Here is a 25,266-nt window from a genome sequence, read left to right as displayed (position 1 = left end):
GAGTTGGAAGGAGCCTATAAGTCCATCAAGTCCAACCACCTGCGCAATGCTGGAATCCAAATCAAAGCATTCCCAACAGATGGCTGTCCAGCTGCCTCTTGAATGTGTCGGAGAGCCCACTACCTCTCTAGGTAATTGATTCCATTGTCATATGGCTCTAACAGTTAGGAAGTTTTTCCTGATGTCCAGTTGAAATCTGGCTCCCTGCAACTTGAGCCCATTATTCCGTGCCCTGCACTCTGGGACAATCAAGAAGAGATCCCGGCCCTCCATGTGACAACCTTTCATGTACTTGAAGAGTGCTGTCATATCTCCCCTCAGTCTTCTCTTCTCCAGGCTAAACATGCCTAGTTCTTTTAGTCTCTCCTCATAGGGCTTGGTTTCCAGTCCCCTGATCATCCTTGCTGCCCTCCTCTGAACCTGTTCCAGTTTGTCTGCATCTTCCTTGAAGTGTGGAGACCAGAACTGGATGCAGTACTGGATGAGGCCTAACCAGTGCTGAATAGAGGGGAGAACTAATACTTTGATTTGGAAGTATTTGGAAACTATACTTCTGTTAATGCAGCCATATCACACTGTTGGCTCATATTCAGCTTCTGATCAATGACAATTCCAAGATCCTTCTCACATGTCTTATTGCTGAGCCAAGTATCCCCCATCTTATAACTGTGCATTTGGTTTCTTTTTCCTAAGTGTAAAACTTTGCATTTATTCCTGTTGAATTTCATTCACTGCTGCAGCCTATTGAGATCCCTTTGAATTTTGTTTCTATCTTCCACAGTATTAGCTCTGCCCCCCAATTTTGTATCGTCTGCAGATTTGATAAGCATGCTCTGTACCTCCTCATCCAAGTCGTTAATAAAAATGTTGAAGAGCTTTACAGCTTTTTCAAGCTTTACAGCTTTTTTCTTATTTGCAAATCTTTCAGAGAGAAAGAACTCTTTTTATGCCCTCTATTTGTAAAGGATTTTTTTACAGTTTTCACATTAAAAAAAACAAACTTAAAATAGCATAAACATGGACTGCAATACACATAAAAATTAATAACGCCTATTCATGGAATAAACAGGAAACAAAATCTACAGCACAGGCAAAATAATTGTGTTGTCCATCTAAACAAACCAAGTTATGGACCAATGATAAATGGCATGGCCTGGTGAACCTGTTTGATAGTGAAACTAAAACACAAGTCATGAACTGATATTCCTTTTTTTTTTCAATAATTTTTATTCAGATTTTCATAAAACATACAAGACAAAATCATAAAACATTCAAAGACAAAAAACAAAATCAAAAATAGTTAAACAAAAAGAAAAAAATAAAAAAAAAAATAAAAAATAAAGAGTAAAATATTGACTTCCCATTTGTCAAAGATCAAATCAGTTATAAGTCTATAATATATAACAATCCTGTCTCTTAAGTCATATTATAAAATCACTTTCCTCCAGTAGTTATCTTACTTAATCATCAAATCTCATAAACATTACTTTATTCTTTCCACAAAAAGTCAAAGAGAGGTTTCAATTCTTTAAGAAATATATCTATCAATTTTTTTTTCCAGATAAGCATATCGATTAATCCATCTCATTACTAATTATGATAATCTTATTGTCATAACCATAGTCAAAATAAACATTTCAATTAATCCATCACATCAGAATCTGTTAGGTTCAGTAATTTCAGTAGCCATTGTTCTATTATCCCTATTAGTTCCATTTTCCATCTTCCATCTTCAGTAGTCTTGTTAAGTCCAGTAATTTCAGTATCCAATCTTCCATTATCAGTATTCCATAATAATCTTGCTGTCAAAGCCATAGTCATATAGTAAGAGTCTGATGGGAATTACCTCTATCCCAAATATTTTCTTGCCATCCATTCTGAATAGGTTGCTGAAATACTGCTGTAAAATCATATCTCTGTTCTTTTTTTCAAAATACACTGGGTCATCTCTTGAAAGTTTTTCCATTGTCACATGGCTGCAGTTAATTCCATAGATTTTCTCTATATTGGGCTCCATCACATCATTCCAGTCCAGAAGATTATCCATGCCATTGATAACTTTATCTCTAGAATCTTCATTAATTTCTTCAGAGATAACATTGAGTTCCAAACAATAGATTTTATTTCTAAAGTCCATAGACTCCGAATCTTGTTCCTGTTCCACGTTTGTTCCAATCTCCGGGATCTCCTCTCTCACAGGGACCCCTGTTCCAGTCTCCAGGGTCTCCTCTCTCACAGGGACCCCTGTTCCAGTCTCCAGGGTCTCCTCTCTCACAAGGACCCCTATGTCTTTAATCTCCTGTGTCTCCAAACAATAGATTTTGTTTCTAAAGTCCATAGACTCCAAATCTTTTTCCTGTTCCACGTTTGTTCCAATCTCCGGGGTCTCCTCTCTCACATGAACTGATATTCCAAGACTTTAATGGGGTTGATTTTTATTTCTAATATCTTTGGTCAAATATGGCTGCCTTGCTTAGTCCAAAGCGATATCCTAAACTAGAGTCTTGGTTGATATGCCTATTGAATCAAAATAGGTTTCAAAATCATCATCATTATAATCAGTTTATTTGTATACCACTTTGCCACAGAATTGTGCCCAAAGTGGCTCACAACATATCAAATAAACAGTAAGTATAACAATTAAAAAACACATTAGAAATAATCATAGTATCAATAAGTAAATACAAAAAATCAATCCATGTAACATCATATGAAGCAATACATGTAAGCTGACCTAATTAACAGCTTAAGCTAAATAACATTGTATAGAATCATAGAAAACTAGGGTTGGAAGTGGCCTATAAGGCCATTGAGTTCAGCCCCTGAGCAGGAATGCAACTTAAAGCATGCACCTGACAGGTGGCTCTCCTGCTGCCTCTTGAATGCTTCCAGTATCGAAGATCCCACCACCTCCTTAGATAATTGGTTCCATTGTTGTACCACTCTAACAGTTAGGAAGTTTTTCCTGATGTTCAGTCAAAATCTGGCTTCCTGTAACTTGAGCCCACTATTCCTTGTCCTACACTCTGGGCAATCAAGAAGAGATCCTGGCCCTCCTCTGTGTGACAACATTTTGAGTACTTGAAGAGTGCTATCATATCTCCTCTCAGTCTTCTCAAGGCTAAACATGCCCGGTTCTTTCAGTCTGTCCTCACAGGGCTTTTTTCCCAGCCCCTTGATCATCCTTGTTGCCCTCCTCTAAACCTGTTCCAGTTTGTCCGCATCCTTCCTAAAGTGCAGTGTCCAGAACTAGATGCAGTACTCAAGATGAGGCCTAAACAGTGCCGAATAGAGGGTAAGTAGTACTTCACACAATTTGGAAACTATACTTCCGTTGATGCAGCCTAAAATAGCATTTGCCTTTTTTTGCAGCCACATAGCACTGTTGGCTCATATTCAGCTTGTGATCAACAACAATTCCAAGATCCTTCTCGCATGTAGTATTGCTGAGCCAAGTATACCCCATCTCATAACTGTGCACTTAGTTTATTTGTCCTAGGTGTAGAACTTTGCACTTATCACTGTTGAATTTCATTCTGTTGTTTTCAGCCCAATGCTTCAGCCCATCAAGATCACTCTGGAATTTGTTTCTGTCTTCCACGGTATTAGCTATGCCTCCCAATTTTGTATCATCTGCAAATTTGATAAGCATTCTCTCATCTCCTCATCCAAGTCATTAATAAAAATATTGAAGAGCACCGGGCTCAGGACCGAGCCCTGTGGTACCCTGCTTTTTACTTCCCCCAGTTTGAGCAGGAGCCATTAATAAGCACTCTTTGAGTACGATTCCGTAGCCAACTGTGGATCCACCTGATAGTTGTTCTATCCAGCCCACATTTAGCTAGCTTGCTAATCAGAATATCATTGGGCACTTTGTCAAAAGCTTTGCTGAAGTCGAGATATATTATGTCCACAGCATTCCCACAGTCTGTCAGGGCAGTGACTCGATCAAAAAATAAGGTAAGATTAGTCTAGCAGGATTCGTTCTTGATACATCCATATTGGCTTCTGGTAATCACTCTGTTGTTTTCAAGGTGCTTGCAGACTGACTGCTTTATATATCGATATGAATAACGTCACCTGATTTAGTAGCTTGAACTAAACAGAAGAAAGAATAATACCAACACAAAAATAGAATAGTAGTATACAACCTATACGGTTTCGGCCCAGTTTATCTCACGGAGCGCCTTCAACGCCACCAATTATGCCGCCCGACTCGATCAGCCACACAGGGCCTTCTCTCAATCCCGCCAACAAAAACAGCTAGATTGGCGGGAACTAGAGAGAGGGCTTTCTCAGTGGCGGCCCCCACCTTCTGGAACTCCCTCCCACAAGATCGACGGCACGCCTCTTCCCTAAATGTCTTCCGAAAAGCCTTAAAGACCTGGCTCTTTCAACAGGCCTTCGGGATTTCCGGGGAGGGCTAAATGCTATGATTAAATGCCTCGTGCCCTGTATTATTATTGCTTTTGCTGTCGCACTGTTCTATTTTGTATTATTGTATTGTGTTTTAATTTTTCACATGTAAGTCGCCTAGAGTGGCCATGGGTCAGATAGGCGACGCATAAATTAAATTTATTTATTTATTTATTTATTATTTACAAAGCATCACAGTGTTCCAGACAATGCAGATGTATCCAATAGTTTGGATGTAAGACTTAGACTTCAAACATCCAAAGGCCCCACCCCATCTCTCACCTGATCCATGAGTAATCTTCCCCCTCTCTCCCTTCAGAGCATGGAAGAAAAAGTCAATGTGGCGTTGAACCTGGAAATTAAATTACATTTACGGGACTTGATTGTCTAATATCCAATCTTGTACAGGCAGACTTATGCTAGCACAACATGACTTCCCTTTCATCTCCTCCCCACCCCCTGTAGCCCCTTGTGTTCTCACAGATCTGCTCCAAAGAGTCCCCCGACACTTTAGAACAGATTTGCGGGACATGTGGGGATCTGCAAGAGGAGGGAGAGTCCATTCCAAAAGTGTGTTCATTCTACCAGAGGATCAGACACCATTGGATATCATGCATTAGTTGTTTTGTGTGTTTAATGAACAAATTGGACTTGGCAGTTTAAGGAAGACAGAAAAAAGATATCACCAGCTGATCTCCATATGGCAGAGGTATTTTAGAAGAGGATTGTTATGTCAAGTGTTCTTGCACTAACACCAGCATTTCAACTCACATCCAACTCGTAATGCCAAAGTACGGCTTACATTGAGCCCAAAATACAGTAAGTAGAATCTCCAAAAGCAGCAGATTTCTTTCATTTTCATTATTATTATTATTATTATTATTATTTCATTATTCTATAAGGAGAAAGAAGAGAGAATCCCACAATGATAAAATAGCTAAAGATATATGTTAGATATCTTTATTGAAAAAAGGGAAAGTTATTCCTTGCTAAAGCTTCATGAAGCAGATTTCATCAGGCCTTTGACAGGATTAATATATAATAATATGGAGTGGCTCCTGTTAGCTATGGCTGCTTTCACACATGGGGCTTATTGCGTTAATTTAACAGATTAAAATGGTAGCACTTCTTTCCCTAAAATTTCTGTCACACCGCAGTACCTGTAGCGTTAAGGAACAGTAGTTTTTCCAGCCAATATATTGGCATTTCGTGCAAATGTCTTTCACACAGCTGCAATGAACACATATGCACTGTAGTCCCCCACTGTGTAGGAGGTCTACTATCCCGTCCGGCACCATACAACCCCTCTCCCTTTAGCATCTGACTTTTTTGTTTTAGTTGTATAGACACAGGGGAGTGTGTGGGAAATGTTGCTGCTACCCACACCTATGCCGGAATATCAGTACAATTTTTGTCAGGCAAAAAAAAGTGCACCTTAAGGATGAGAACTTACTGCATGCTGGGATGCCTGTTGCGTGAGTGGCCACAGCTAGCGAAAAACTCCAGTGATTTTCCGCGTTCCCAAGCTTGCAAACGGATTATTTCTGATATCATTTATCCCAAAAATGATCACTAAACTTCCACTATATTCCACTAGAATTCCAGAACTAGCTTGTACATTGTGTGAAAGATCAAATGTAATGCTCAAATTACCAGATAAGAAATCATCAGAATAACAGAATAAAGTGCAGTGTGAAAACAGCCTATGAGTGCTATATATAAGGCATCATCCTTTATGTCGTTGGTTGTGAGCCACAACTGGGTTTCCCCAAATTAAGAAGCCCATTTTCATTGCTGGTAAAGTATTTAGTGTGTTTGCTTGGGTTCTTTTACATAAGAGAAAGGAAGAGCAAGAAGAAAGATTGGAGGAACATCATAAGAATTACCCCTACCAGACCAGGGCAAAGGTCCTTCTAGTCTAATATTCAGTTCCCACAGTGACCAACCAGATGCCCATGGGGAGCCTGGAAACAGAACCTGAGTGCAACAGTACTCTCCTCACCTGCTATTCCCAGCAACCAGAAATCAGATGAAAGAAGGGCAGAGATAAATGGGTTTTGCTGTGGTTAAAAGGTAGATCCAAGGTTGGAAATGTTGGTTACAACTTGATGAATCAGGAAGAGGTTCATGACTGGATCACCCACATGTCTTTAAAATGCAAAGTGCAGCTGCAGGAGGAAAGTGCTTGTAAAAACCCTATTTCCATGCCACAGTTCCTATCTGAAACCCCCAGCTAGGTTTCCTATTTTAAAAACTGACCACCCAGTCACAGATGCTGTTTCATCTAGTTGCCATATCTGAACTGAGGACATAAGACTTAGGGCTATGCTTGCCATACATTTAAATGGTTGCTTTCTTTTTCCACCTTGGATCTGTGGCAGAAGGAAATATTTTGTCTGTAATTTACACTTTGTTAGAGTTGTTGTAACACTAATGCCTAAAGAATGAACTGCAGGAAATCTTCATTATTTTCTTAGAAACACTTTAAATGTAAACATCCTGTTGATAGCAATCTCAGATTCCTCCAGTGTTTTCACAGCACCTGCCATCACTGTGTATATCTCAATCCCCATTCCATAGTTTATGGAAATTGCATTTGATAATGTGTCCAAGACTAAAAAGGGGGGGAGGGTTCGGAATTGGGTTAAGGCATAAAGTAGATGGGAATAACTGGGATATAAGAGGTCTAAAATGAAAAGTATTCTTTCGCTAGCTAATTTATATTGGTGGCCCTGAATCATGAAATGTTGTACAGATTGAAAGTATGTCTGGCTATTCTTATGAATCCTAATTCACAAATTAGGTATCCACATGGCTGGGTTTGTAGAACTAATGGCATACTTTGAAGATTTAGGCTGCAATCCTAACCCCCCTTACCTGAGAACAAGCTCTGCTGAGGTCAAGTGAACTTATATCTGAGTAGACATCATTAGGATTGCAGCTTTAGCTTTTATTCTATTATGCATTTATTTGATTTTTCAGTAATGATGGAGGGGCTCAGTCAAGTTCACTAAGATTAAAATTGAATGGTTTTTTTTCTCATCTCAGTACAGAATCATGAACTTTGCTGACTGCATGGGCTTCTGCTGAGATGTTGTTTATATTAATTTTCTATTATGTATTTTGCTATATAAACTTTAAGGGCATTTCTGCATGTTTCAGAGAAGCTCGGGGTGTGACATGGATCTCCTTCACCATAACCTTTCTAGGGCTACAGAGTTTTGACAATCAGTCTAAATGAATGTTTGATCAACTGAAAATAGGCTCCTGGTTATTTGAGCAGCATATTTCTTTTAAGTGAATTATTTTTAAGGTAACTAGTTACAAAAATTTCAGGTCTAGATTCTTAACTGACTTACAATGCAGCTGTGCATTCCCACTTGCCATTCCTGGCTATTGGCCATGTGCAACTTGTGATTAGCTTTTGGTTGGGACCTTTGTTGAAAAGTGCTCTATAGAGTTGGTCTTCTTCATTTAAGGAATCTTGAGCAGCATCATTTATAAGTAATAATTTGTATAGTATTTCTAATATATATAATGCTTTATAATCTGCCCTAGTGCTGTTGTATAGGTCATTGTTATGTCTGTTCATTAAATAGAAACTGAGGCTAAGGCAGTCCAATGAGTCACAGTGGTATCCCACTGCCAAGTTTTTGTTTTCCATCTGACAGTTGGATTTATCTCTGTCTTTTCTTCTTCTAAGATTCTTACTTGGTTTTTTTGTGTTTTGTTTTGTTTTGTTTTGTTTTGTTTACTACCTCCACTTTTTTAGTTGACTTTTTATTACGGAGTTACAGACATGTGGTGTCCTATGCAGTACTATGAAGAGATGAAGATGGAGTTCCCAGATGGAGACATCCGTTTGTGTGAGAAAGGGATTCGCCATGCATTTGTCCTGGACGCCAGCAAGGAGGTTGCTGAAATGATTACAGACTGGGTACAGGATGATCTGGCCAGACTGTAAATAAAAAACAGGGTGGGAAATGTTCAACTGTATTGGGGATGTGTAATTGTACTTGAAAAGGTGTGTCCCTAATTTTGTCTGTGCATTTTGGCTTGTTTCCTCTGAAGGATGTGGCTTGATTTTGTGGCCCACGTTGCAGTCCCTACTGAATGCCCAAGATGTGGTTCTAAGTGCCTTGAATGGATTTTGTCAAATGTAAAACTGGACCTTACAAACATATTTATTATTTACATATTTACATATAAGATGCTGGCTGTGGCTTCTAAACACTAAAGTAGCATGTGACTAATCAGTGCTACCAATTATGGGCAATTTCCCACTGGTGGAAGGAGTGACTAAATTTGAATCCACACATGCATATGCAATTAGGGGTATTTTCAACCTCAATAGACTTGAGTGAGAAAGCCATTGCAGATAAAGCTGTGTCCCCTCAAATGCAATACTGGGAATTTATGCATTCAGCAGCAAATCATTGGGTGGTATTCAGTGCTAGTCCTGTTCAGAGTAGACTCATTGAAGTTAATAGACGTGACTAACTTAGGTTCATTAATTTCACTGGATCTACTCTGAGTAGGATTTAGCTGAATACAACCCATTGAGTGTGAGGGGATGTCAGTGGATGTATATGCATGTGTGAAGCAGGCATAAGTACAGAGTGTTAAAATACTTCAGTATGAAGTAGCAAAACACTGAAATGCTTAAAACTAATGTGCTGATGATGACCATCTGCTTGCAGCACTAAGCTCTAAATTCCTTTATAGCTCATGTTTTAAAATGTTATTCTCAAAGAATTCCAGTAAGGTTAATTTTTCTACAAATGCTTTATTGAAAAGGTTTTTTAAATATAAAAAACAGACACGGGGGAAACTTTAATACATACATATTCAAAGTATTTGAAACAGTTCAGAGTTCATATAAACCATTTTAAAAGTCTGCTATTTCCTTTCCCATCTCTTTTGTATCAAACTACCTTTACAAATATTCACTTTTCACGAGGCAGAAGAAAGAAAATGAGTTGGATGAGAGAGTATCTTTAAGCCCTCAGTTCCTAAAGGCCTATTTCTCACTGCTTGTGAAAAGGTAAGCCTCTTTCTGGATCATACTACTTGAGACTGTGCAAAGGGTCACATGATTGATTGAATGCTCCTCCATACAAAAAACATGGCCAGCAAATAGACATTGGGGATCTTTAGCCTAGTTTTTTCGTACATGCTAATTTTCCAAATGCAGGGTGGAAGTTGTATTTTTTTTTATTGTTGAGCATTCAATCATGTGAGCCTTCATCGGAAGTGTAAAGTGGTTTTACTCAGAAACAAGTTTACCTCCTCATCTGCTGTGATAACTGGGCATTAAATGAATAGATGTTTATTAGTTCCGCTGTCAGTTTCATCAACAGGCCTTTCTAATATCTGTCTAAGTGCAAGCAGGCCTAAAAGATATGGATGCTGAATGGTTGCCTCCTCAGACCAGGCTGTGATTCACTATACCTTCCAGATCACTCTTTCCAGTTTCAAAATGCTAATGACATTGACCAATTGATACCTGACTTTGTATATCATTACTCATTCATCTGGGGAAAAATAACCACTAGTCAGTGGTTATCTCTGGAATGCATTATGTTTGCTACTATTATATAGATGTAGGCCCTAAAAATGTATTTCCCTAATACAATACACAAAAATAACCTTAAAATCTTGTACAAGTATTTATGATAACCAAGATGCTATTAAAAATGAGAATGAAAATAATTCTGGACACAAGGAATAGGGATTCTGAGAAAGAGAGTAGTTTTTAAGATTATTAAGTGAAGACCAAATATTTTTAATTAGTTGCCAACAGTGGCACTCAAAATGGCAGGTAGTGATATTACAAGCCCAGGATTCTGTGTGAAGCAATCAAGGCATCTGTGTCCCTTTTTGTCAATACTCCATAAAATTCCAAATGTTTACTCCTCATATCAAACGTGTGCGCTGCTATGGTGCACTTTTCACACATTACATGTTTATTTTTTCCATTGTATATTTAGAAATATAAAGAGGTAATAGTGACTGACACTTTTCTCCAGGACATGGAGTCAGGATGGGTCATGGCTTCTTATCAAATGTACATTTGGTGGAAAATGTGGGTTTGTTGCCACATGAGTGTGAATTGGCCCTTAGATTCGCTTACATCAGTGCATAAAATGATTCCATTCATGACTCATCCATCCCATGCCCCATTTTCAGCTATTATTGTGCCACTTCACAGTGGTATGAGGAGACACAATGGTGTAGCCGCTGCTGGAATGTTCTGACATAGTAGTAACAACCTACCTACTAGTACAGTTCAATCCACAAGGACATTATAATAGTATTGCAATAATTGTGTCCTATCCTATCTGTTGCTCAAGTGGACCATAGAACCAGCCTGTGTTGAAGCCATTCTCATGAATTTTCTCATATGTGCAATGTCACTTCTGAAATGAAACATAGAATGGCATCAAAGAAGGCTATTTTAAGTGTTTGGAACTGGCACATTCAGAACTCTAGCAGCAATCAACTCAAGCTGTTTCAGCTTACACTGTCAATATTATATTATTGAATCTTTCATATCTATATCTATCTGTATATATATATATATATATATATATATATATATATATATATATATATATATATATATATATATATATATAAGACAGTTCCATATATATATGGAAAAATGAAATGGATTGCCTTAAAGTCGATTCTGACTTATGGGCGACCCTATGAATAGGGTTTTCATGGTAAGCGTTTTCAGAGGGGGTTTACCATTGCCTTCCTCTGAGGCTGAGAGGCAGTGAGTGGCCCAAAGTCACCCAGTGAGCTTCATGGCTATGTGGTCTCCCAGGTTGTAGTCCAACACCTTAACCGCTACACCAAATTGGCTCTCATACATATATATAAGGAATGTTCTATGGTCACTTCAAGTGATGGAATCCTTAAACCTAACCAGAACAAAGCAACCAGCAGTGATTAGCATAATGAACATGTAACAACAGCATCACAAGGATTCGGTTTATACCTAATACACATTCTATCTAATCCAGCTCCTTGCATTGAAGCAAAGCCCTTCATCCCTAAAAACTCCTGATGACCTGCATAATGTTTTCCACAGTATGGACAGTCTTGTGCCTCAAGCAGAGAAGTATATCTGGAGACTGCACCATGCTGGGGCTGCTTTTAGAACAGGAATTGACATCCTAATCCCTAAAACACTTTTACTTCGCCGTTGGTCCCACTGGTTTCCATGCAAGCAGATTTAACAGAGCTACTGGGCAGCGTGCCACTTTAGATGCTATGTCAAGCAAAGGTCTGTCTATGCAGCAGCTTAAAGCAGTATCCTGTACTGTGGAATCAAGGACTGTTTTATGCTTACCACTGCCACAACCAATACAGCCATGTGGTGGGGGAAGAGGGCTTTTAGAATGCTGTGAACAGGAACATAACATCTGTCTCCTCCTGCGTCCGGGTCCCAGCTCTGGAAAAGCCACATAGCACAAAAGCACTTGACAGACAGCAGCATTGCTGGCCAATGCTGTACCAGTTGGGGAGAGCAGTGTCAGCTCAGTGGGAGAGCACAGATTTTGCATACAAAAGGTTCAGTCCCCAACATCTCCAAGAAGGGCTGAGACCAGCCCGTCTCAAAACTCTGGAAACCCATTGCTAGTCAAGTGCAGTAGCTTAGTGGCAATTTCAGAAATGTGGGATCCCTTCATGATAGTCACACCACACCTCCTCAAAGCCACACCCCCTTTTCCACTTTCCCTCATCTCCCTTGCTCTACAATAGATGTCTCTAGGAGCCAATGAGCATGAAAGGGGAGGCTGTATGTTAGCTACTGAGAAGTGTCTTCTGAGTGGCTGACTCACTCCCTTTCACTCTGATTGGCTCCAGTCAGCATGAAAGGACAAGGGCTCTTCTCAGTGACTAATACACTCCCCTTTCATGCTCATTGGCTCATACACAGGGACCTGGCTGGGACAGTGCTCCCAAAGAAGGAGGGGTTTGCATCCCCCTATCACCCCAGGAAACTTCACCCCTGGACAAGTGTTGACAATACTGAGCTACATGGCCTGACTCTAGTCTGTATAAGTCATATTCCTATGTTCATAAGCATCAGCAAGGAGAAAGAGGGGTAGCTTGTCCCTTTGTATCAGTGCTAGAATATTTAAGATGATACCTTTGCATCAGTGCTTCAAGGGGGCACAGTGTTGGGCCAAGTAGTTTGTTTGCTGTCTTAAGTGTCTTGATTCATGTAAGTAAATATTTGTTGCTTGTGCAAATAAGAATGTGATTGGTTGGTTTTAGTGAAATCTGGGTGCTAGAAAAATGTATTGACTAATATGTTATTTTAATTTTAAGGAGGGTTTTTGGAATTTAAGCATGTTTTTCTTCTGTGTAGGAATTGATATTTACATAGCTGCATAGCACATTGTGTGTCCTATTCTATTCAGTGTGACCTCATTAGGCACTCATGTTCCTCAGCCTTTTAAAAAAACATTCCTACAATATTTCTGTGCGTTAGATGTGGTCGGCAGAGAAATATTTGTGTGTTTATAGGAACAGAGTTGCCTACCTACAGTACTGTAATAGAAGAGGGAAATCCAGTCTTTAAAACGTTCAGCAATTAGGTGAAAACATCCTGCCTACGTAGAATGTCATTCTGACACTTTAATGCAATGAAATCTTATCCATTTGCAACAATGGCCAAGAAGCCTTACTCAAGGCGTGCATTTTGCTACAGTCCTTGTTCTCCATCATCTCAGTAAGCTTAACTTGGAATAATCACAGGAGTTTTACTTTAAGCCCCTATGCATCTAAGTTTTCCAACACTAATTTAATCATAGGAGAACTTCTGTTGTCTTGACTTGAAGCACAGCTGAATGTTATTCTTGCTAGGAATTGAGCTATTCAGATGTTTCAAGTTACGCATATTGGATTGTTCATAGATTAAATACAATTTTGCAAAACTTGCACAAAAAATGCTAAATGTTTGATGTAAAATATTTATATGCTCTTGGAGTTCTCATTCATTGGTGATACACCCTGTGTCCTATTTAATTTAGTTTTAAAATCTACCTTAATATGGAAATTGTTTTCATAATGGTTTAAAAAGAAGGAATGTGGTATTTAGAGCTTAGTGGCAGTCAGTGTTTAGAGAAGGGGGACAGGGACTAAGGGTAGAGAGACAGTCTGACACACTCATTGTTCTGCCGGTTCCAGTGTGTCTCCACCTCTTTTCTGAAAATGGGGGTATATGACACTAGTCAAGCCCTGCCCTTTTTTATTGTAAAACCTGGTGGGAACAGCTTGAGTGCTTTTTTAAAATTCAGCTTCAAAGAGATTTTGCAACTGATTGGCAGATCAACCCATTCCCCCTCCAGGTGTGGCTAATGGAAAAGCTTTGCTCTCGTGACTAGTGTGTTCACAGCCCAAGAGAGGGTCTTTAGCCCCCTCTTATCCACTCACTCCCCCAAAAGTTCTGAGTCTTTCAGAGAAACCAATACAAGATCTCCTCAGTTGGCCAAGAGGCCACATGATATAGTGATGGTAGCTAATAGAGATGGCTTTAAAAAGGGACTACTCCACTAATTCATGAAGGAATTTCTAAACTTCCATGTTCAGAGGCAGTTTGTCACTGAATACCAGTTGATGGAATTCAGCTGTGGGAGGGGGCTGCTGCCTTCATCTTCTGATTGTGAACTTTCCAGAGGCGTCTGGCTGGCTTAACTTGTGGGAAGCAGGATGCTAGACTTGATGGAACTTTGGTCTCTTCTTATGTTCATTCACACAACTTCTGATTATCTTTGCAATTACAGGGGATGAGAAACTTGATTTTGAGAGCGAAACCCCCCCACAATATTCTCAAAACTGTGGGAAAGGTGTAAGTGTAGATGCTGTATATTTCACAATCTGTGTCCTCTGCAACTTTTAAAATGGTTACAGGGCATGCTGTTAATATATAGTATATATGCCCAAGAGATGTGACTGAGATACAATATTTATCAACAAAACAAAGATTCCCTCTGCAGGAAGGACATTCAACAGGTAACTTATCAGTTGCAGTTGTTCCCATTTACCTATTTCATTTTGTATATACATTACACATTTGATTCTTCCCCCCTCCCCACCTCAAAGTTGTCCACCAAGAAACATTTGCTTGAGTAAGAGACAAGAGTAGAATTTTTGTTAGTAGAGTTGCTTAAAACTTTTTTTGGAATGGTACAGACCTGCTATGCCCTGGAGACTGTCATTTTACTCTCAGTGTCATAGGGTCAAGCTAAGCCTAGCAATTACCATGAGCCCCTGAGCCTCTTTCTTGGAGCTTAGACAAAATAAGAATCCATGGAGAGTTTCCTAGTGACCAAGAATGATTAAGCCAGTGCATAAGACGGAAAGAGAAAGCTATATAGTAAGAATACCAGGTAGTTGCCAGAAGTGGCAGCTCTCTAAGCAGTGCTAATGCAGAGTTTATGGAGCAGGACAGCATGTGTCTGTAAGTGAAACACTGAGGAAAAAATGCCATTGCCTTTGCTATAAGGGAGGCATAATTTCAAAAAACTGTTGGCGTTCAGCACTGGCGCTATAGAGCGAGGCATGATAAATATCTGAGTTTGTCTGCTGGTGCTCCTGATAAGAGGAATGGATTTCACCATTTTGTGTATTGTACCAAAGTGTTTGCAAGAGACTAAAATGTTATTTCATATCACTGTGAAAATTTAATAATTATTAATATTAATAAACATTTAAATGTTGCTTATAGACTTGGGGTGGGCAAATCCTAGAATTCAGTTTTTGTGCTTTAATTATTATTTTTCTTTCACTCTTTTTGGTCCATTATAAAAGGTCATCTGCAAAGTTACTCAGAATTGAAATAGTCCTGGTCTGAGCAATCCTGAACATGTCCAGTCTCAGAAAATAAACAGAGGCAGGCCTAGTCTTATTTGGATGGGAAAATGGAAATCCCCATTAGATATTTTAAACAACAGTTGTTTTTCCAAAGATATTAAGATGGTTTGAAAGAGGGTCCACCACTCTTGGTATGACTACTGAACCATCATCTCGTTTTTGCTCCTAGTAAACAGCGTTTCTGGGCTTTGATATTGTTTCAAAAACCATATTTTAATATAGGAGACGCAGGATAACAGATATACATGAGTACACACTGAGAATCTAAGCACTTTCAATGCTTTTTAAAACTATTGTCTGCCTCTCTCCAACATTGATTCAGTTTCCTTACAAGCCTTACCTTTGGCCTTCCAGTTGTTATTGGACTCCAGCTACCATCAGTCCTAGCCAACATGGCCAATGATCAGAGATGATGGGAGTTCTAGTCCAGCAACACCTGGAGGCCAATGGTATAGTGGAGCAGGGATAAAGTGCCACCACTTATTTCACAGAAGGGATAATGATGTAATCTCCTGGGGTGCTGTATGCCAGTCCTCTGCATAAATACTCTTTTCTCAAAATCCACTGAAGGGACGAAGAGGTAGGTTACATTAGCATGCATAGCTAAGGGTTAAACTGCAAGTTTTATTTTGAAAAATTCCAAAGTCCCTTTATTATCCCCAACCAAAACATCACAAAATAGTGAGCAAGATCAGGCTGGCTGTTCAACAAAAGAAGGAGGGTGTGAGGGGGGGGAAAGCTAGCTTCCTATTGAAGCCATACTGTCTGCGTTGGTCAAAATGCATTTTTGTTGTATAGTCTTAGAAGGGAGGCATGGAGGTTATCATGAAGAGCATCTGCGCTTCAGAATTTTCCACTATCCCATTGCACAGGTCCCACCACTACCTTTTACTGTGCCTTGAATTGACTTGCTCAACAACTGGTAAAGACATTCTTATAACAGGTTCTCTGAGCTTCACTTTTATTTGAGTTCAAGGATGCTTAACTGTACAAATTTAGCAAAATTAGAAGAAGTTGCCAAGCTAGGAACCATTTTTAAAATTAAAAAAAAACTGCTGGCACTATATCACCTTTCACTTCACTCTCAAATTTCTTCCTGATGCCTAGTTTCCTAAATAATACAGGCTACAACCATACCCATACTTGCAGTCTTGATTGGCACAATCTAGGAACAACTTTATCATATACTAGCCATTCCATAGATTAGTTGTATTATGTTATGCCTGCCTGGAGTACAATCATAAATTACCATTCACTTGTGTTGAAGTTACTCTATAATCTTGCTGTGTTCCTTGACCATCATATAATCACAGTGGATCCATATGTTTTGGGTGCACCACCACCACCTCTGGATCTATGTACTTAATTCCTTAAAAGGAAGTGCAAGTAAGAGTATGCAGGTGGAGGAATCGCCTTTTTGCGGATTCCAAACATCCTGTGGAAATACAAAGGAATATCAAAAAGGCTGGTACATCTTTTCAGATTTGCTGTTCTGAAGACCCAGATGTTCAGTGCTAACTTGGGGGTGGACATAGGAAGATGGCAAGATTCAGTGTCAGCATGGAGAATATGACTGGAAAACTGGCCAGTGCAGACTTGCATGTATGTTGGTATTTTTCATATTGGCCAACCCTAAGAGCCTCTGTGCCAGCAAGCAACACAGAGATAATAACACCTGTGCCCATAAAACAAAAGCGAACCAGTGCTGAAATGCATAAAATCATAGCACAGCACTGTTCAGACCTGATGTAGTATAGTGGCACCACGCAAAGCTGTTAAGACAGATGAAGGCCATCTGTGCCAACTGGGGGGGGAGGGGGTGTTACTACAAATTGCTAGTAGCGAAGTCCTGATCTGGATTAGGGACCCAGCATAGGGAATTAGGGGGTTAACCCTCTACTATGGTTCAGATAGAGAATGGGAGGGCACACCAACAATTTGCATAGGAAAGTAACTTCCCATATATAAACCATCAGGGTTTGTATGTAGTCCTAGCACTAGCGGGCAGCCAGGTGGGCACTGGCTGAGGGCCCAGGAGCTTACAGGAGCTCTTCACCCTCACAGGCCTTGCTTTCTGCCCCCTGGCTGCCCAGGCAATGAGTCCAGTCTCCGACTGACTCTCAGTCTGGGCCCCAATTGGCAGTGTGCAGGCGCTGAAAGTCACAGAATATGGTGGGGAGAAGAAGGAGGTGGTGCTGCTGTTAACTGGCAACTGATGTGAGTCTAAGGGGTGGGGCCAGAATGGTTAGCAGAGGGGAAGGGGGAGGGGACTTTGGAGCTGGTGGCTGATGCTTCCCAAAATCACTTCTGCCTATACTGCAAAGTCCATCAAACACTCAGCTCTATGTAGACATTTTAATTTTCTAGCGTGTTCCCCCTGCCTTGCCTTCTTCCTCATCATTTTATATTTTTAATTTCCATCTTTTCCATCCTCTCTGTTCAGCCCTCCCACTTTCCCAAATTAGAGAAACCAGGGAGATTATCTGCATTTTAAAAGTAATAACCATATTTTTTAAAAGAAATAGGGACACGGGAGCACAGAAGCTGCTTTATAACCAGTTAGACCTAGCTCAATATTGTCAACACTGACTTGCAGCAGCTGTCCAGGGTTTCAGACTAGGGCATTCCCAGCCCTACCTGGAGATGCCAATGACTAAACCTGGGGCTTTTTGCACGCAAAGCAGGTGCTCTGCCGCTGAGCTATGGCCCTTTCTCAAAATGATTTTGGGACAATTGAGACTCTGCTACAGAGAAGGAGGTCATCTTCATGTTGCCCCCCAATTTGGTTTTCTAAGAGAAGTAAATAATCCCAATAAATGACATGCCTAAACAGAAGTAAGCCCCACTGACTTCAATGGGACTTACTCCCAGGTAAGGAAGTATAGGATTACTGATTAAGCTATGCCTCCAAATTACATTGTCCACAAAAAAGGTTAAAAAGGCAACCAGTGATATTCAAAAGCTTGTACTTTATTTTGACAATGGAGGTTTCTATATTGGTCAAGATTTGTTTAACTTAAAAGGGCTGAGGCCAAGAGAGAGGAGGAGTGTGATTTGAGGAGGAAAGAGGTAAGGAGCCCTGGAACTAGGCCCTCTGTGTGTGGGATCTGAATCCGGACCATAGCAGGGGGTAAAGGGATCATATAAAATGTATAAAATGTTACTTACAGGCACAGATGTAGAAGTTACATAATGTCACACTTGGCCCTGAGAACTAGAATGAATGAGACCAGGAAGGAGATGAATGTCAACCGCTGTGAATTGCCTGGGCCACACCCATAATTGTAGCAATGAGCTCATGTGAGGTAGTTAGAGTGGAACTTACTTTGTGGCAAGTCTTCATCCTTCCCTCAAGAACACATAAGGGGCAGGATCTTTACAACTGGTGTAGCTTAGTACTAGACTCCTAGACATGCAACCCTGCAAATAGTTAAACTGGGTAATACTTTTTTAGGCTCTGTCCCCTACTTGTAAAATGATAAAAACAGTGTCTGACCTCACAGGGTTGTTGGCAAGGTAAACAATTGTAAAGCAGCTTGGACATGAAAAATGGTCTAAAATGGATAATTATTAAGAGGCTCCTATTGGGAAAACGTAGCAATCAATAAAAAGAAATTGCATTTCTAGTCAGAAACTAAAATCAGCTGTTGCTTCTGGCATCAGAAACAAATTCCAAAGAAAACATTCAATAAAAACATATCAATAAAATATTTAATAAACTTATCTGTACAAAATATTTAAAAGGTTAAGAGTATACAAGATTACTTATTTAACAAATATATACCACTATATATGTTCCAGAAAATATATATTGTTTACAGTTCATTTACAATCCAATATGTACAATCTATTTAAATTTTAGAATAGATACACACAATGCATTTACATCATTACTTAACAGAGCTGTCTTCCATAGAACATTTCACACATTTAGACCCAAATAGTTTTTTTAAAAAATCCAGAAAAAAAATAGGCATTTATTTTTATGCACAGACACATGTGGAAATACAGTGAATGATAGTTCTTGGGAATGAAATATAGGACAGATGGAGAAAAAGAAAATTCTTTGTGGTTTTCTACACATGAGAGAAGGAAATGTATAAATTAAAATGTGGGTTGGTGGGCACAGAGCTTGTTTTCTTGGTAAAACTGCAAAACAATGGCGGTAGTAAATGCATTTGCCTTAGCCAGTTGGATAAATATGTTCCGACAATATTTCTCTCGGGGTCATTAAAATTACGGAGCAACGAGAATGCAGCCTGTTTCCTGCAAAAATGGAATCTAGTTTCTTGATAAGGAGGAAAGAAAAACACAAAGAGTAACAGTCTAAACTTTGGCCACAGTTGTCAGATGTGGATGCTAATGACTTGGGTCCTAATACTGAGTTTTAGAACCCACTTGCCGATGGCTTGGCTTCCAAACCTGCTTAGCCCTTTGTGCAGCTTTTCCAGTGAACAGTAGCTGCACTCATTGCAAAAAAGAAACCATGAATGTATAAAAAGATACAGGAGAAAATGCTGATAAAAACACAGGAGAGTTGCCAAAGCCCTGAAACAGGAGTTCTTAACTGAGGAGGCATTCCTGAGGTCTGACCACAGTTACAGTTAAAACTATTTGGAACCCAACAATGTAAAAAATGTCAAGATGTGCAACACTATTTTTAATTTTAGATATTTTCACCCTCTAGTCATATTTTGAGATAAGTTACATTCATGGGACCTGATTCCAATCTCACAGTAAATCAGGCGTATCTCCACCAAAGTCAATAAAATTATGATGGATTCCAACCACTGTGTGTGTGTGAGGGAAGCAGGGTGGGGGCACCCATGTCAGTATCTCTGCACACGTTTATACATACTCTATGAGGATGGAGTATGTTTAACATTTTTTTAAAAGGTCCTTCAAAATATTGCCTGTAACACTCACTGAGGCGGCAAGATTAAGTACATCACAGGTGTCTTCAGAAAATATACAGGCTGCAATCCTGTCATTTCTTTATGGCTTCTTTAGGCATGTCCAAGGAGCATATGCATGTGCCATAAGTGAACCTAGCATGGCTTACTTTGAACGGCAATTCCCCCTGATCCCCAAGCCACATCTCAAACTGTTTTTCTGGGTAGGTTTTTGTTAACCTGCCAAATTTCAAAAGCAGCTTGCTTATTATGTGGCATGAAAGGTTGCTGCTTTTAAAAAGGCAAATCTCCATTGTGTGTGCCTGTGTGGAGTGGGCTGCATAATTCTCCAGATTGCAATCACAGGCTTCTTCTGAGCTCTAGATGATTCCCATTCATTTCAATGGGCATGGTCAAGGGAAAAAAGTTAAGCACAGTTGAGTTCCAATGATTTCTGTGAGACTGATAACTCTTTAACATGAGACATTGTGTAAAACCTGTTCATCATTGGTGAGGATAAATCAATCTATATTGACACGACACCTATGTAGGAAATTCATACTGTGTGGAGCAGCCTTTACATACACCTAACTTTCTCTAGGCCATTTATGTGAGAACTGAGCTTTGTGGGTTGTGTGTATATGGACACACACTCGACGAATTCTTGGACCCTTTGGAACTCAGTGGGGATTCTGCCCTTCATCAGAAGCAGGCTTTCAACCACAACAACTTCATACTAGCAATGAACATGCTATATGCAACACCCATACTTCTCCAACCTGGTGCCCTCTAGCTTTTAGGACTCCAGCACCCTTCAGTATGATAGAGCTCTAAGTGTCATGACAAAATGAAACATTGCTCATACTCCAAAGTGGTTCTTCAAAACAGAGACTTATCCTAAAATTATTTTCCTACTGGGAACGTTTTTTAAAAGTTAAATAATCCTTATTGTCATTCTTCCTTTCCTTATCACAGGTTTTAGCTTACCAGTAATGTTTCATCCAAACCAGCTTTGTCCCATTCTCCTCCATCACCAGCCTACCAATATGTTACTCCCTCTTAGTACTTTCTCACGGGCTGTCGTACCATTTGCAAAACATGTTATTTTACACACACACAAGGCAACAAGTTCTAGCTCTTTGGGCAGTTTTCCCCTCTCAGTCAGATCACTTGGATCCACCCTCAGCTTTGCTGCATTAGGATCAGTTTCTAGTACAGACCATGCTGTGTTTATGCCTGCAAAGAATGGCCACACTGTACTTGATATTTCAAAAGTACTGATAAACAAACCTCTATAATTATATAAGAATATGGACAGTGATTCTAAAGGCATCCACACCAAGGGGTCCATATGTCAAAAGGTTGTATGACTTTGCTGGTGGAACATGATTGAAAAAAGTTGTCCCTTCACCTACTATAGTATTGCTGTTGGAACCAACTGGCTGGCATCAAACAAGCTGACAAGATGTGAATTCCAATGCTGGCTTCAAGGCATAGATAAAGGCCTCTCCCCTTCCCCAAATTTGGGGTGCACACAGGCTTGCTGGCTGCCTCCTCTCGCCTCGTGTAGAAAAGAATTCTGATGTGAAAAAGTACCAATTTGTGGACACCTGCAATGCTGTTTTTCTTTGTGTGTACTGCATTATCTGTGTGCACATCCTAGAATACCCTTTATCTGCTATGTGTCCAGGAGGGGCTATGGCCAGGCTGTGTCTCAGAGGTGTGAGCCTGGCAGGCCTCTGTCTTGCAGAATGAGCATGCCACATGGAACACACGCATACCCACGCCAAAAGGTCTAGATCCAATTTTATAGCAAGAAAATAAAGATTTGTTCAAGCAGGGATTTAAATTCTGGGGGATGCAATCCAACTTTGTCAAGAGAAATTTTACCATTCACTTCTATGATCACACATAGAACCTCCTAACAATCCTATATGTGTCTACTCAGAAGTCAGTCCTGTTGAATTCAATGGGATATACTCCTGGTAAAGGTGTGTATCAGAGATAGCCAATGTGGTACCCTCCAGATGTTGCTAGAATACAGCTCCCATTATCCCTGTCTGTTGTCCATGCTGGGTAGGTCCAACGGGAGTTGCAGCCCAGCATCTGGAGGGCAGCATGTTGGCTACGCCTAGTATGTAGGATTTCAGCATAAAATCAGTAGAACTTAATGATACTAAGACAGCTTTTCGGATCAATATCAGGTCCTTTCCATATGTTTACATGACTACTAGTACCATAATTGGGGAGTTAGTTAATCATTTTTATGCTGTCCTGGTGATAAAGCAGGAGGAAGGTATAGAAGGCAGGAGTGTGTATCATATCTAACCCCATACTCCTTTGCAAGTGTGCAAATAGTAAATATATTCATAAAATGTACAAATTGTAATTTCCAGTTCTATTCAGAGTGATCAAAGAGGGATTTGTTAAATTAGAGCAAATAACCACCATCAAAACATTCTTAACAGAAAGGAAGAGTTGAGTTTCCTTAACCAATGGTTGTTTTTGTCAGAAGTGTGACAAGAGCAAGGGCTCATCTACAAGGGAGCATTTCTTCATAGGAAATACACTGCATTTACCTTCATAATAGATTTACACTTTCCACACTTCCTGCTCAATGTTAAGTTCCAATCGGTTTTTCCCATTCACACAGTAAGCATTCCTCTGGAGAGGATTAGTCTTGCTTTTTCCTTGTGGCCCTGCCCTCTAATTATACATTTCCACTCCCTCTGGGTGTTAGGTGACTGAGCATGCTCAGTCTGTTCTACCAGCTGCAGTAGGTTCCTTTAAAGAAAATCATGAAAGTGCAAATATCTGAGTTTTCCCTTGTAGGATACAGCTGAAATACAAATCTTTGTTTGAGCAGTGTTATGCTCAAACAGTGGAAGGAGGGAAGTTAGGAGGAAAAGAAAATAAAGGCACAATTTGTGGCAACAGAAAAAAAGGCCAGCAGAACGGAGGAGAGCAGCTGGAAGTTGTTAGCCTATAGGAAACGAAAGGGGGGAGGAGATAGTGCACAAAGAGAGGGGAATGATTGACACACCCACCTAAAAGCATCAGAGCAAAGCATCTGGTAGCACTAGAGAAATGGATTGAAGACTTTTTTTCTTCCCTTTTCATATTATCAGTGAATTAGGTTAGTACAGATTTACAGGGGGGAAATGATGTGACAGCTTTTGTTTGCCGGTAATGTCATGTGAACTATGCAAATTTAAAGATGTGAGTAGCACCAAACACACAGTAAACCACCGTGTAGATGAGCCCCAACTCCATTTGGTTCTCTTTGCATGGAGAGAGTCCGTCCTCCTAGGTGGCTAGATTGCCACTGACATGTACTCATCTTTTCTGTCTGTCTTCCTTCCATGTGTAAACTGATGTATCCCAGGGAGCTCACCACTGTTCTCACCTCTGACTCACCATCCTGTTTACTCTTCTCTGCTGACCATCGGAGGAGAAAGAGCCATGTTCTCTTTGTCTCCTCTCCTCTACCATGAGGGGTAATGTCCAAGCATGGTCATTGCATCCACCAACTTAGTTATCAAGATAGAAGCAGCATCTTTCCTATCCAGTATGTATTTCTATTAATAAAGTAGTATTTTCTTGTTTTGAAACCAAGTCTAAACTTCAGTGATACAAAGCATAGTAAAAGCTTGTTTTCTCTCAGGTAAAATCATACCCATATGGCAAGCAACACTAAGCTAAACTCTGCTAATTTACTAAAACTCTAACTGGTCTACCAGCCATTATAGCCAACAATTTTATCCCAAATTCTGGTAATGTATGGACAAATTTTTGGTATACAACTGCCAGAAGGCCTTTAGTGAAAAATCTCATTTTTAGGGAGTCACACTAAGCCTTAGGTTTCATTGTACCTCCATGTGTTTTGTATTCCAACAGGGAGAATAGTGTACTAGTAAAAGTTTATAAAATATAAGTAATGTATGGCTATGTGCACATCTTTATTCTCAATTCAGATTTATTAGCTCTGCAAGGGTTTGGCAAGAACAAAAAATATTCATGCAGACCTGGAGTGAAAAGGAATATGTGAGAATTCACACATTGACCCAGATCCAGCTCTAACTGGTGCAACTAGTCATGTACAAGTGAGTAGTGCAAAGAAGTCCATTACCACCCATATCTAATGACTCAATTCAGGGATAGGCAGACTTTAGGCTCACAGGATCTACTTTGGGGGGTTTTATTAGAAACCTGAGATCCACCAGCCAAAGCCAGGCGCAAACTAGTGGCTGGGATGGTGGACCAAACCAGCCAGATGTAAAATGATGGTCTACGAGGTACAGCAACAATTATCTACCGCACTGGAATGGTCAATATGTAAGTACAAATCTACATCTGAGTTTCTACTAATTGGGGTTTTTAATCACAAATTGGGGAGGCGAAACTTTTTTGCTGTTGCTATTATTAAACAATTGGAAAGCAGAAACCCTTGCTCATCTACTTAAAATCACCCAGAGATCTACTATCAGACCCTGATCTACCTTATGATGTAGGCAGATCAGTGAGAAGGACTGGATGAGCATTATGATGCAGGCAGAGACACAAATAATAAGCATATGCCAGGGCTTGCTTCCATCTGTCAATAACCTTAAGACGGTTTTGCAATCCAGTTACCCAATTAGTGTCAGGGAAAGTCTGAAGGGACCAAGCACATATAAAATTCTGAAAGTGCTTGATATATTCCTGCTTTTGAAATTAAATGCATCTGGGCCAGTGAAGGTTGCCATGTTTCCTGGAATGCAGCTGCAGTGATGGTATAAGCTTCAAGCTTAACTTCAAGCCTGTCATGCTGCTGGGTCTCAACCTTAGAAGCTGTCTGGCAGACCAGCTGACAAGCAGCCATCTGAAGGAGCCCAAGTTATATTATCTTCACTAGAATGGGATTATGTTAAAACGTTGCTAATGCAGCTCTACAGGGCACAGCCCTCTTATGCCACAGTGTCCTTGGAAACTCATAACGATGTCATGAAGCTTTTTTGAAATCTGCACGTCTTTGTCACAAAGAAGAAATTGGGACAAAAAAAGAAAAAAACTTTCTTGGATCAGG

General features: G+C 39.9%; 1 protein-coding gene across 1 annotated transcript in view; it reads left to right on the top strand.

Moving 5' to 3' along the window:
* Positions 1 to 10,072, top strand: part of LDAH (lipid droplet associated hydrolase) — a 157,455-nt gene extending 147,383 nt beyond the window's left edge. The window contains exon 7 of the mRNA XM_061622689.1: positions 8,189 to 10,072. Coding sequence (XP_061478673.1) covers positions 8,189 to 8,380 — 192 coding nt within the window. The 3' untranslated portion in view covers positions 8,381 to 10,072. The remainder of the gene's footprint in view (positions 1 to 8,188) is intronic.
* Positions 10,073 to 25,266: the final 15,194 nt, after the last annotated feature.

The sequence above is a fragment of the Rhineura floridana genome, chromosome 4 (genome assembly GCF_030035675.1).
Source record: "Rhineura floridana isolate rRhiFlo1 chromosome 4, rRhiFlo1.hap2, whole genome shotgun sequence".
Lineage (NCBI taxonomy): Eukaryota > Metazoa > Chordata > Lepidosauria > Squamata > Rhineuridae > Rhineura > Rhineura floridana.
Note: the sequence above shows the minus strand (reverse complement) of the source record. Positions and strands in the feature narration are given on the sequence as shown.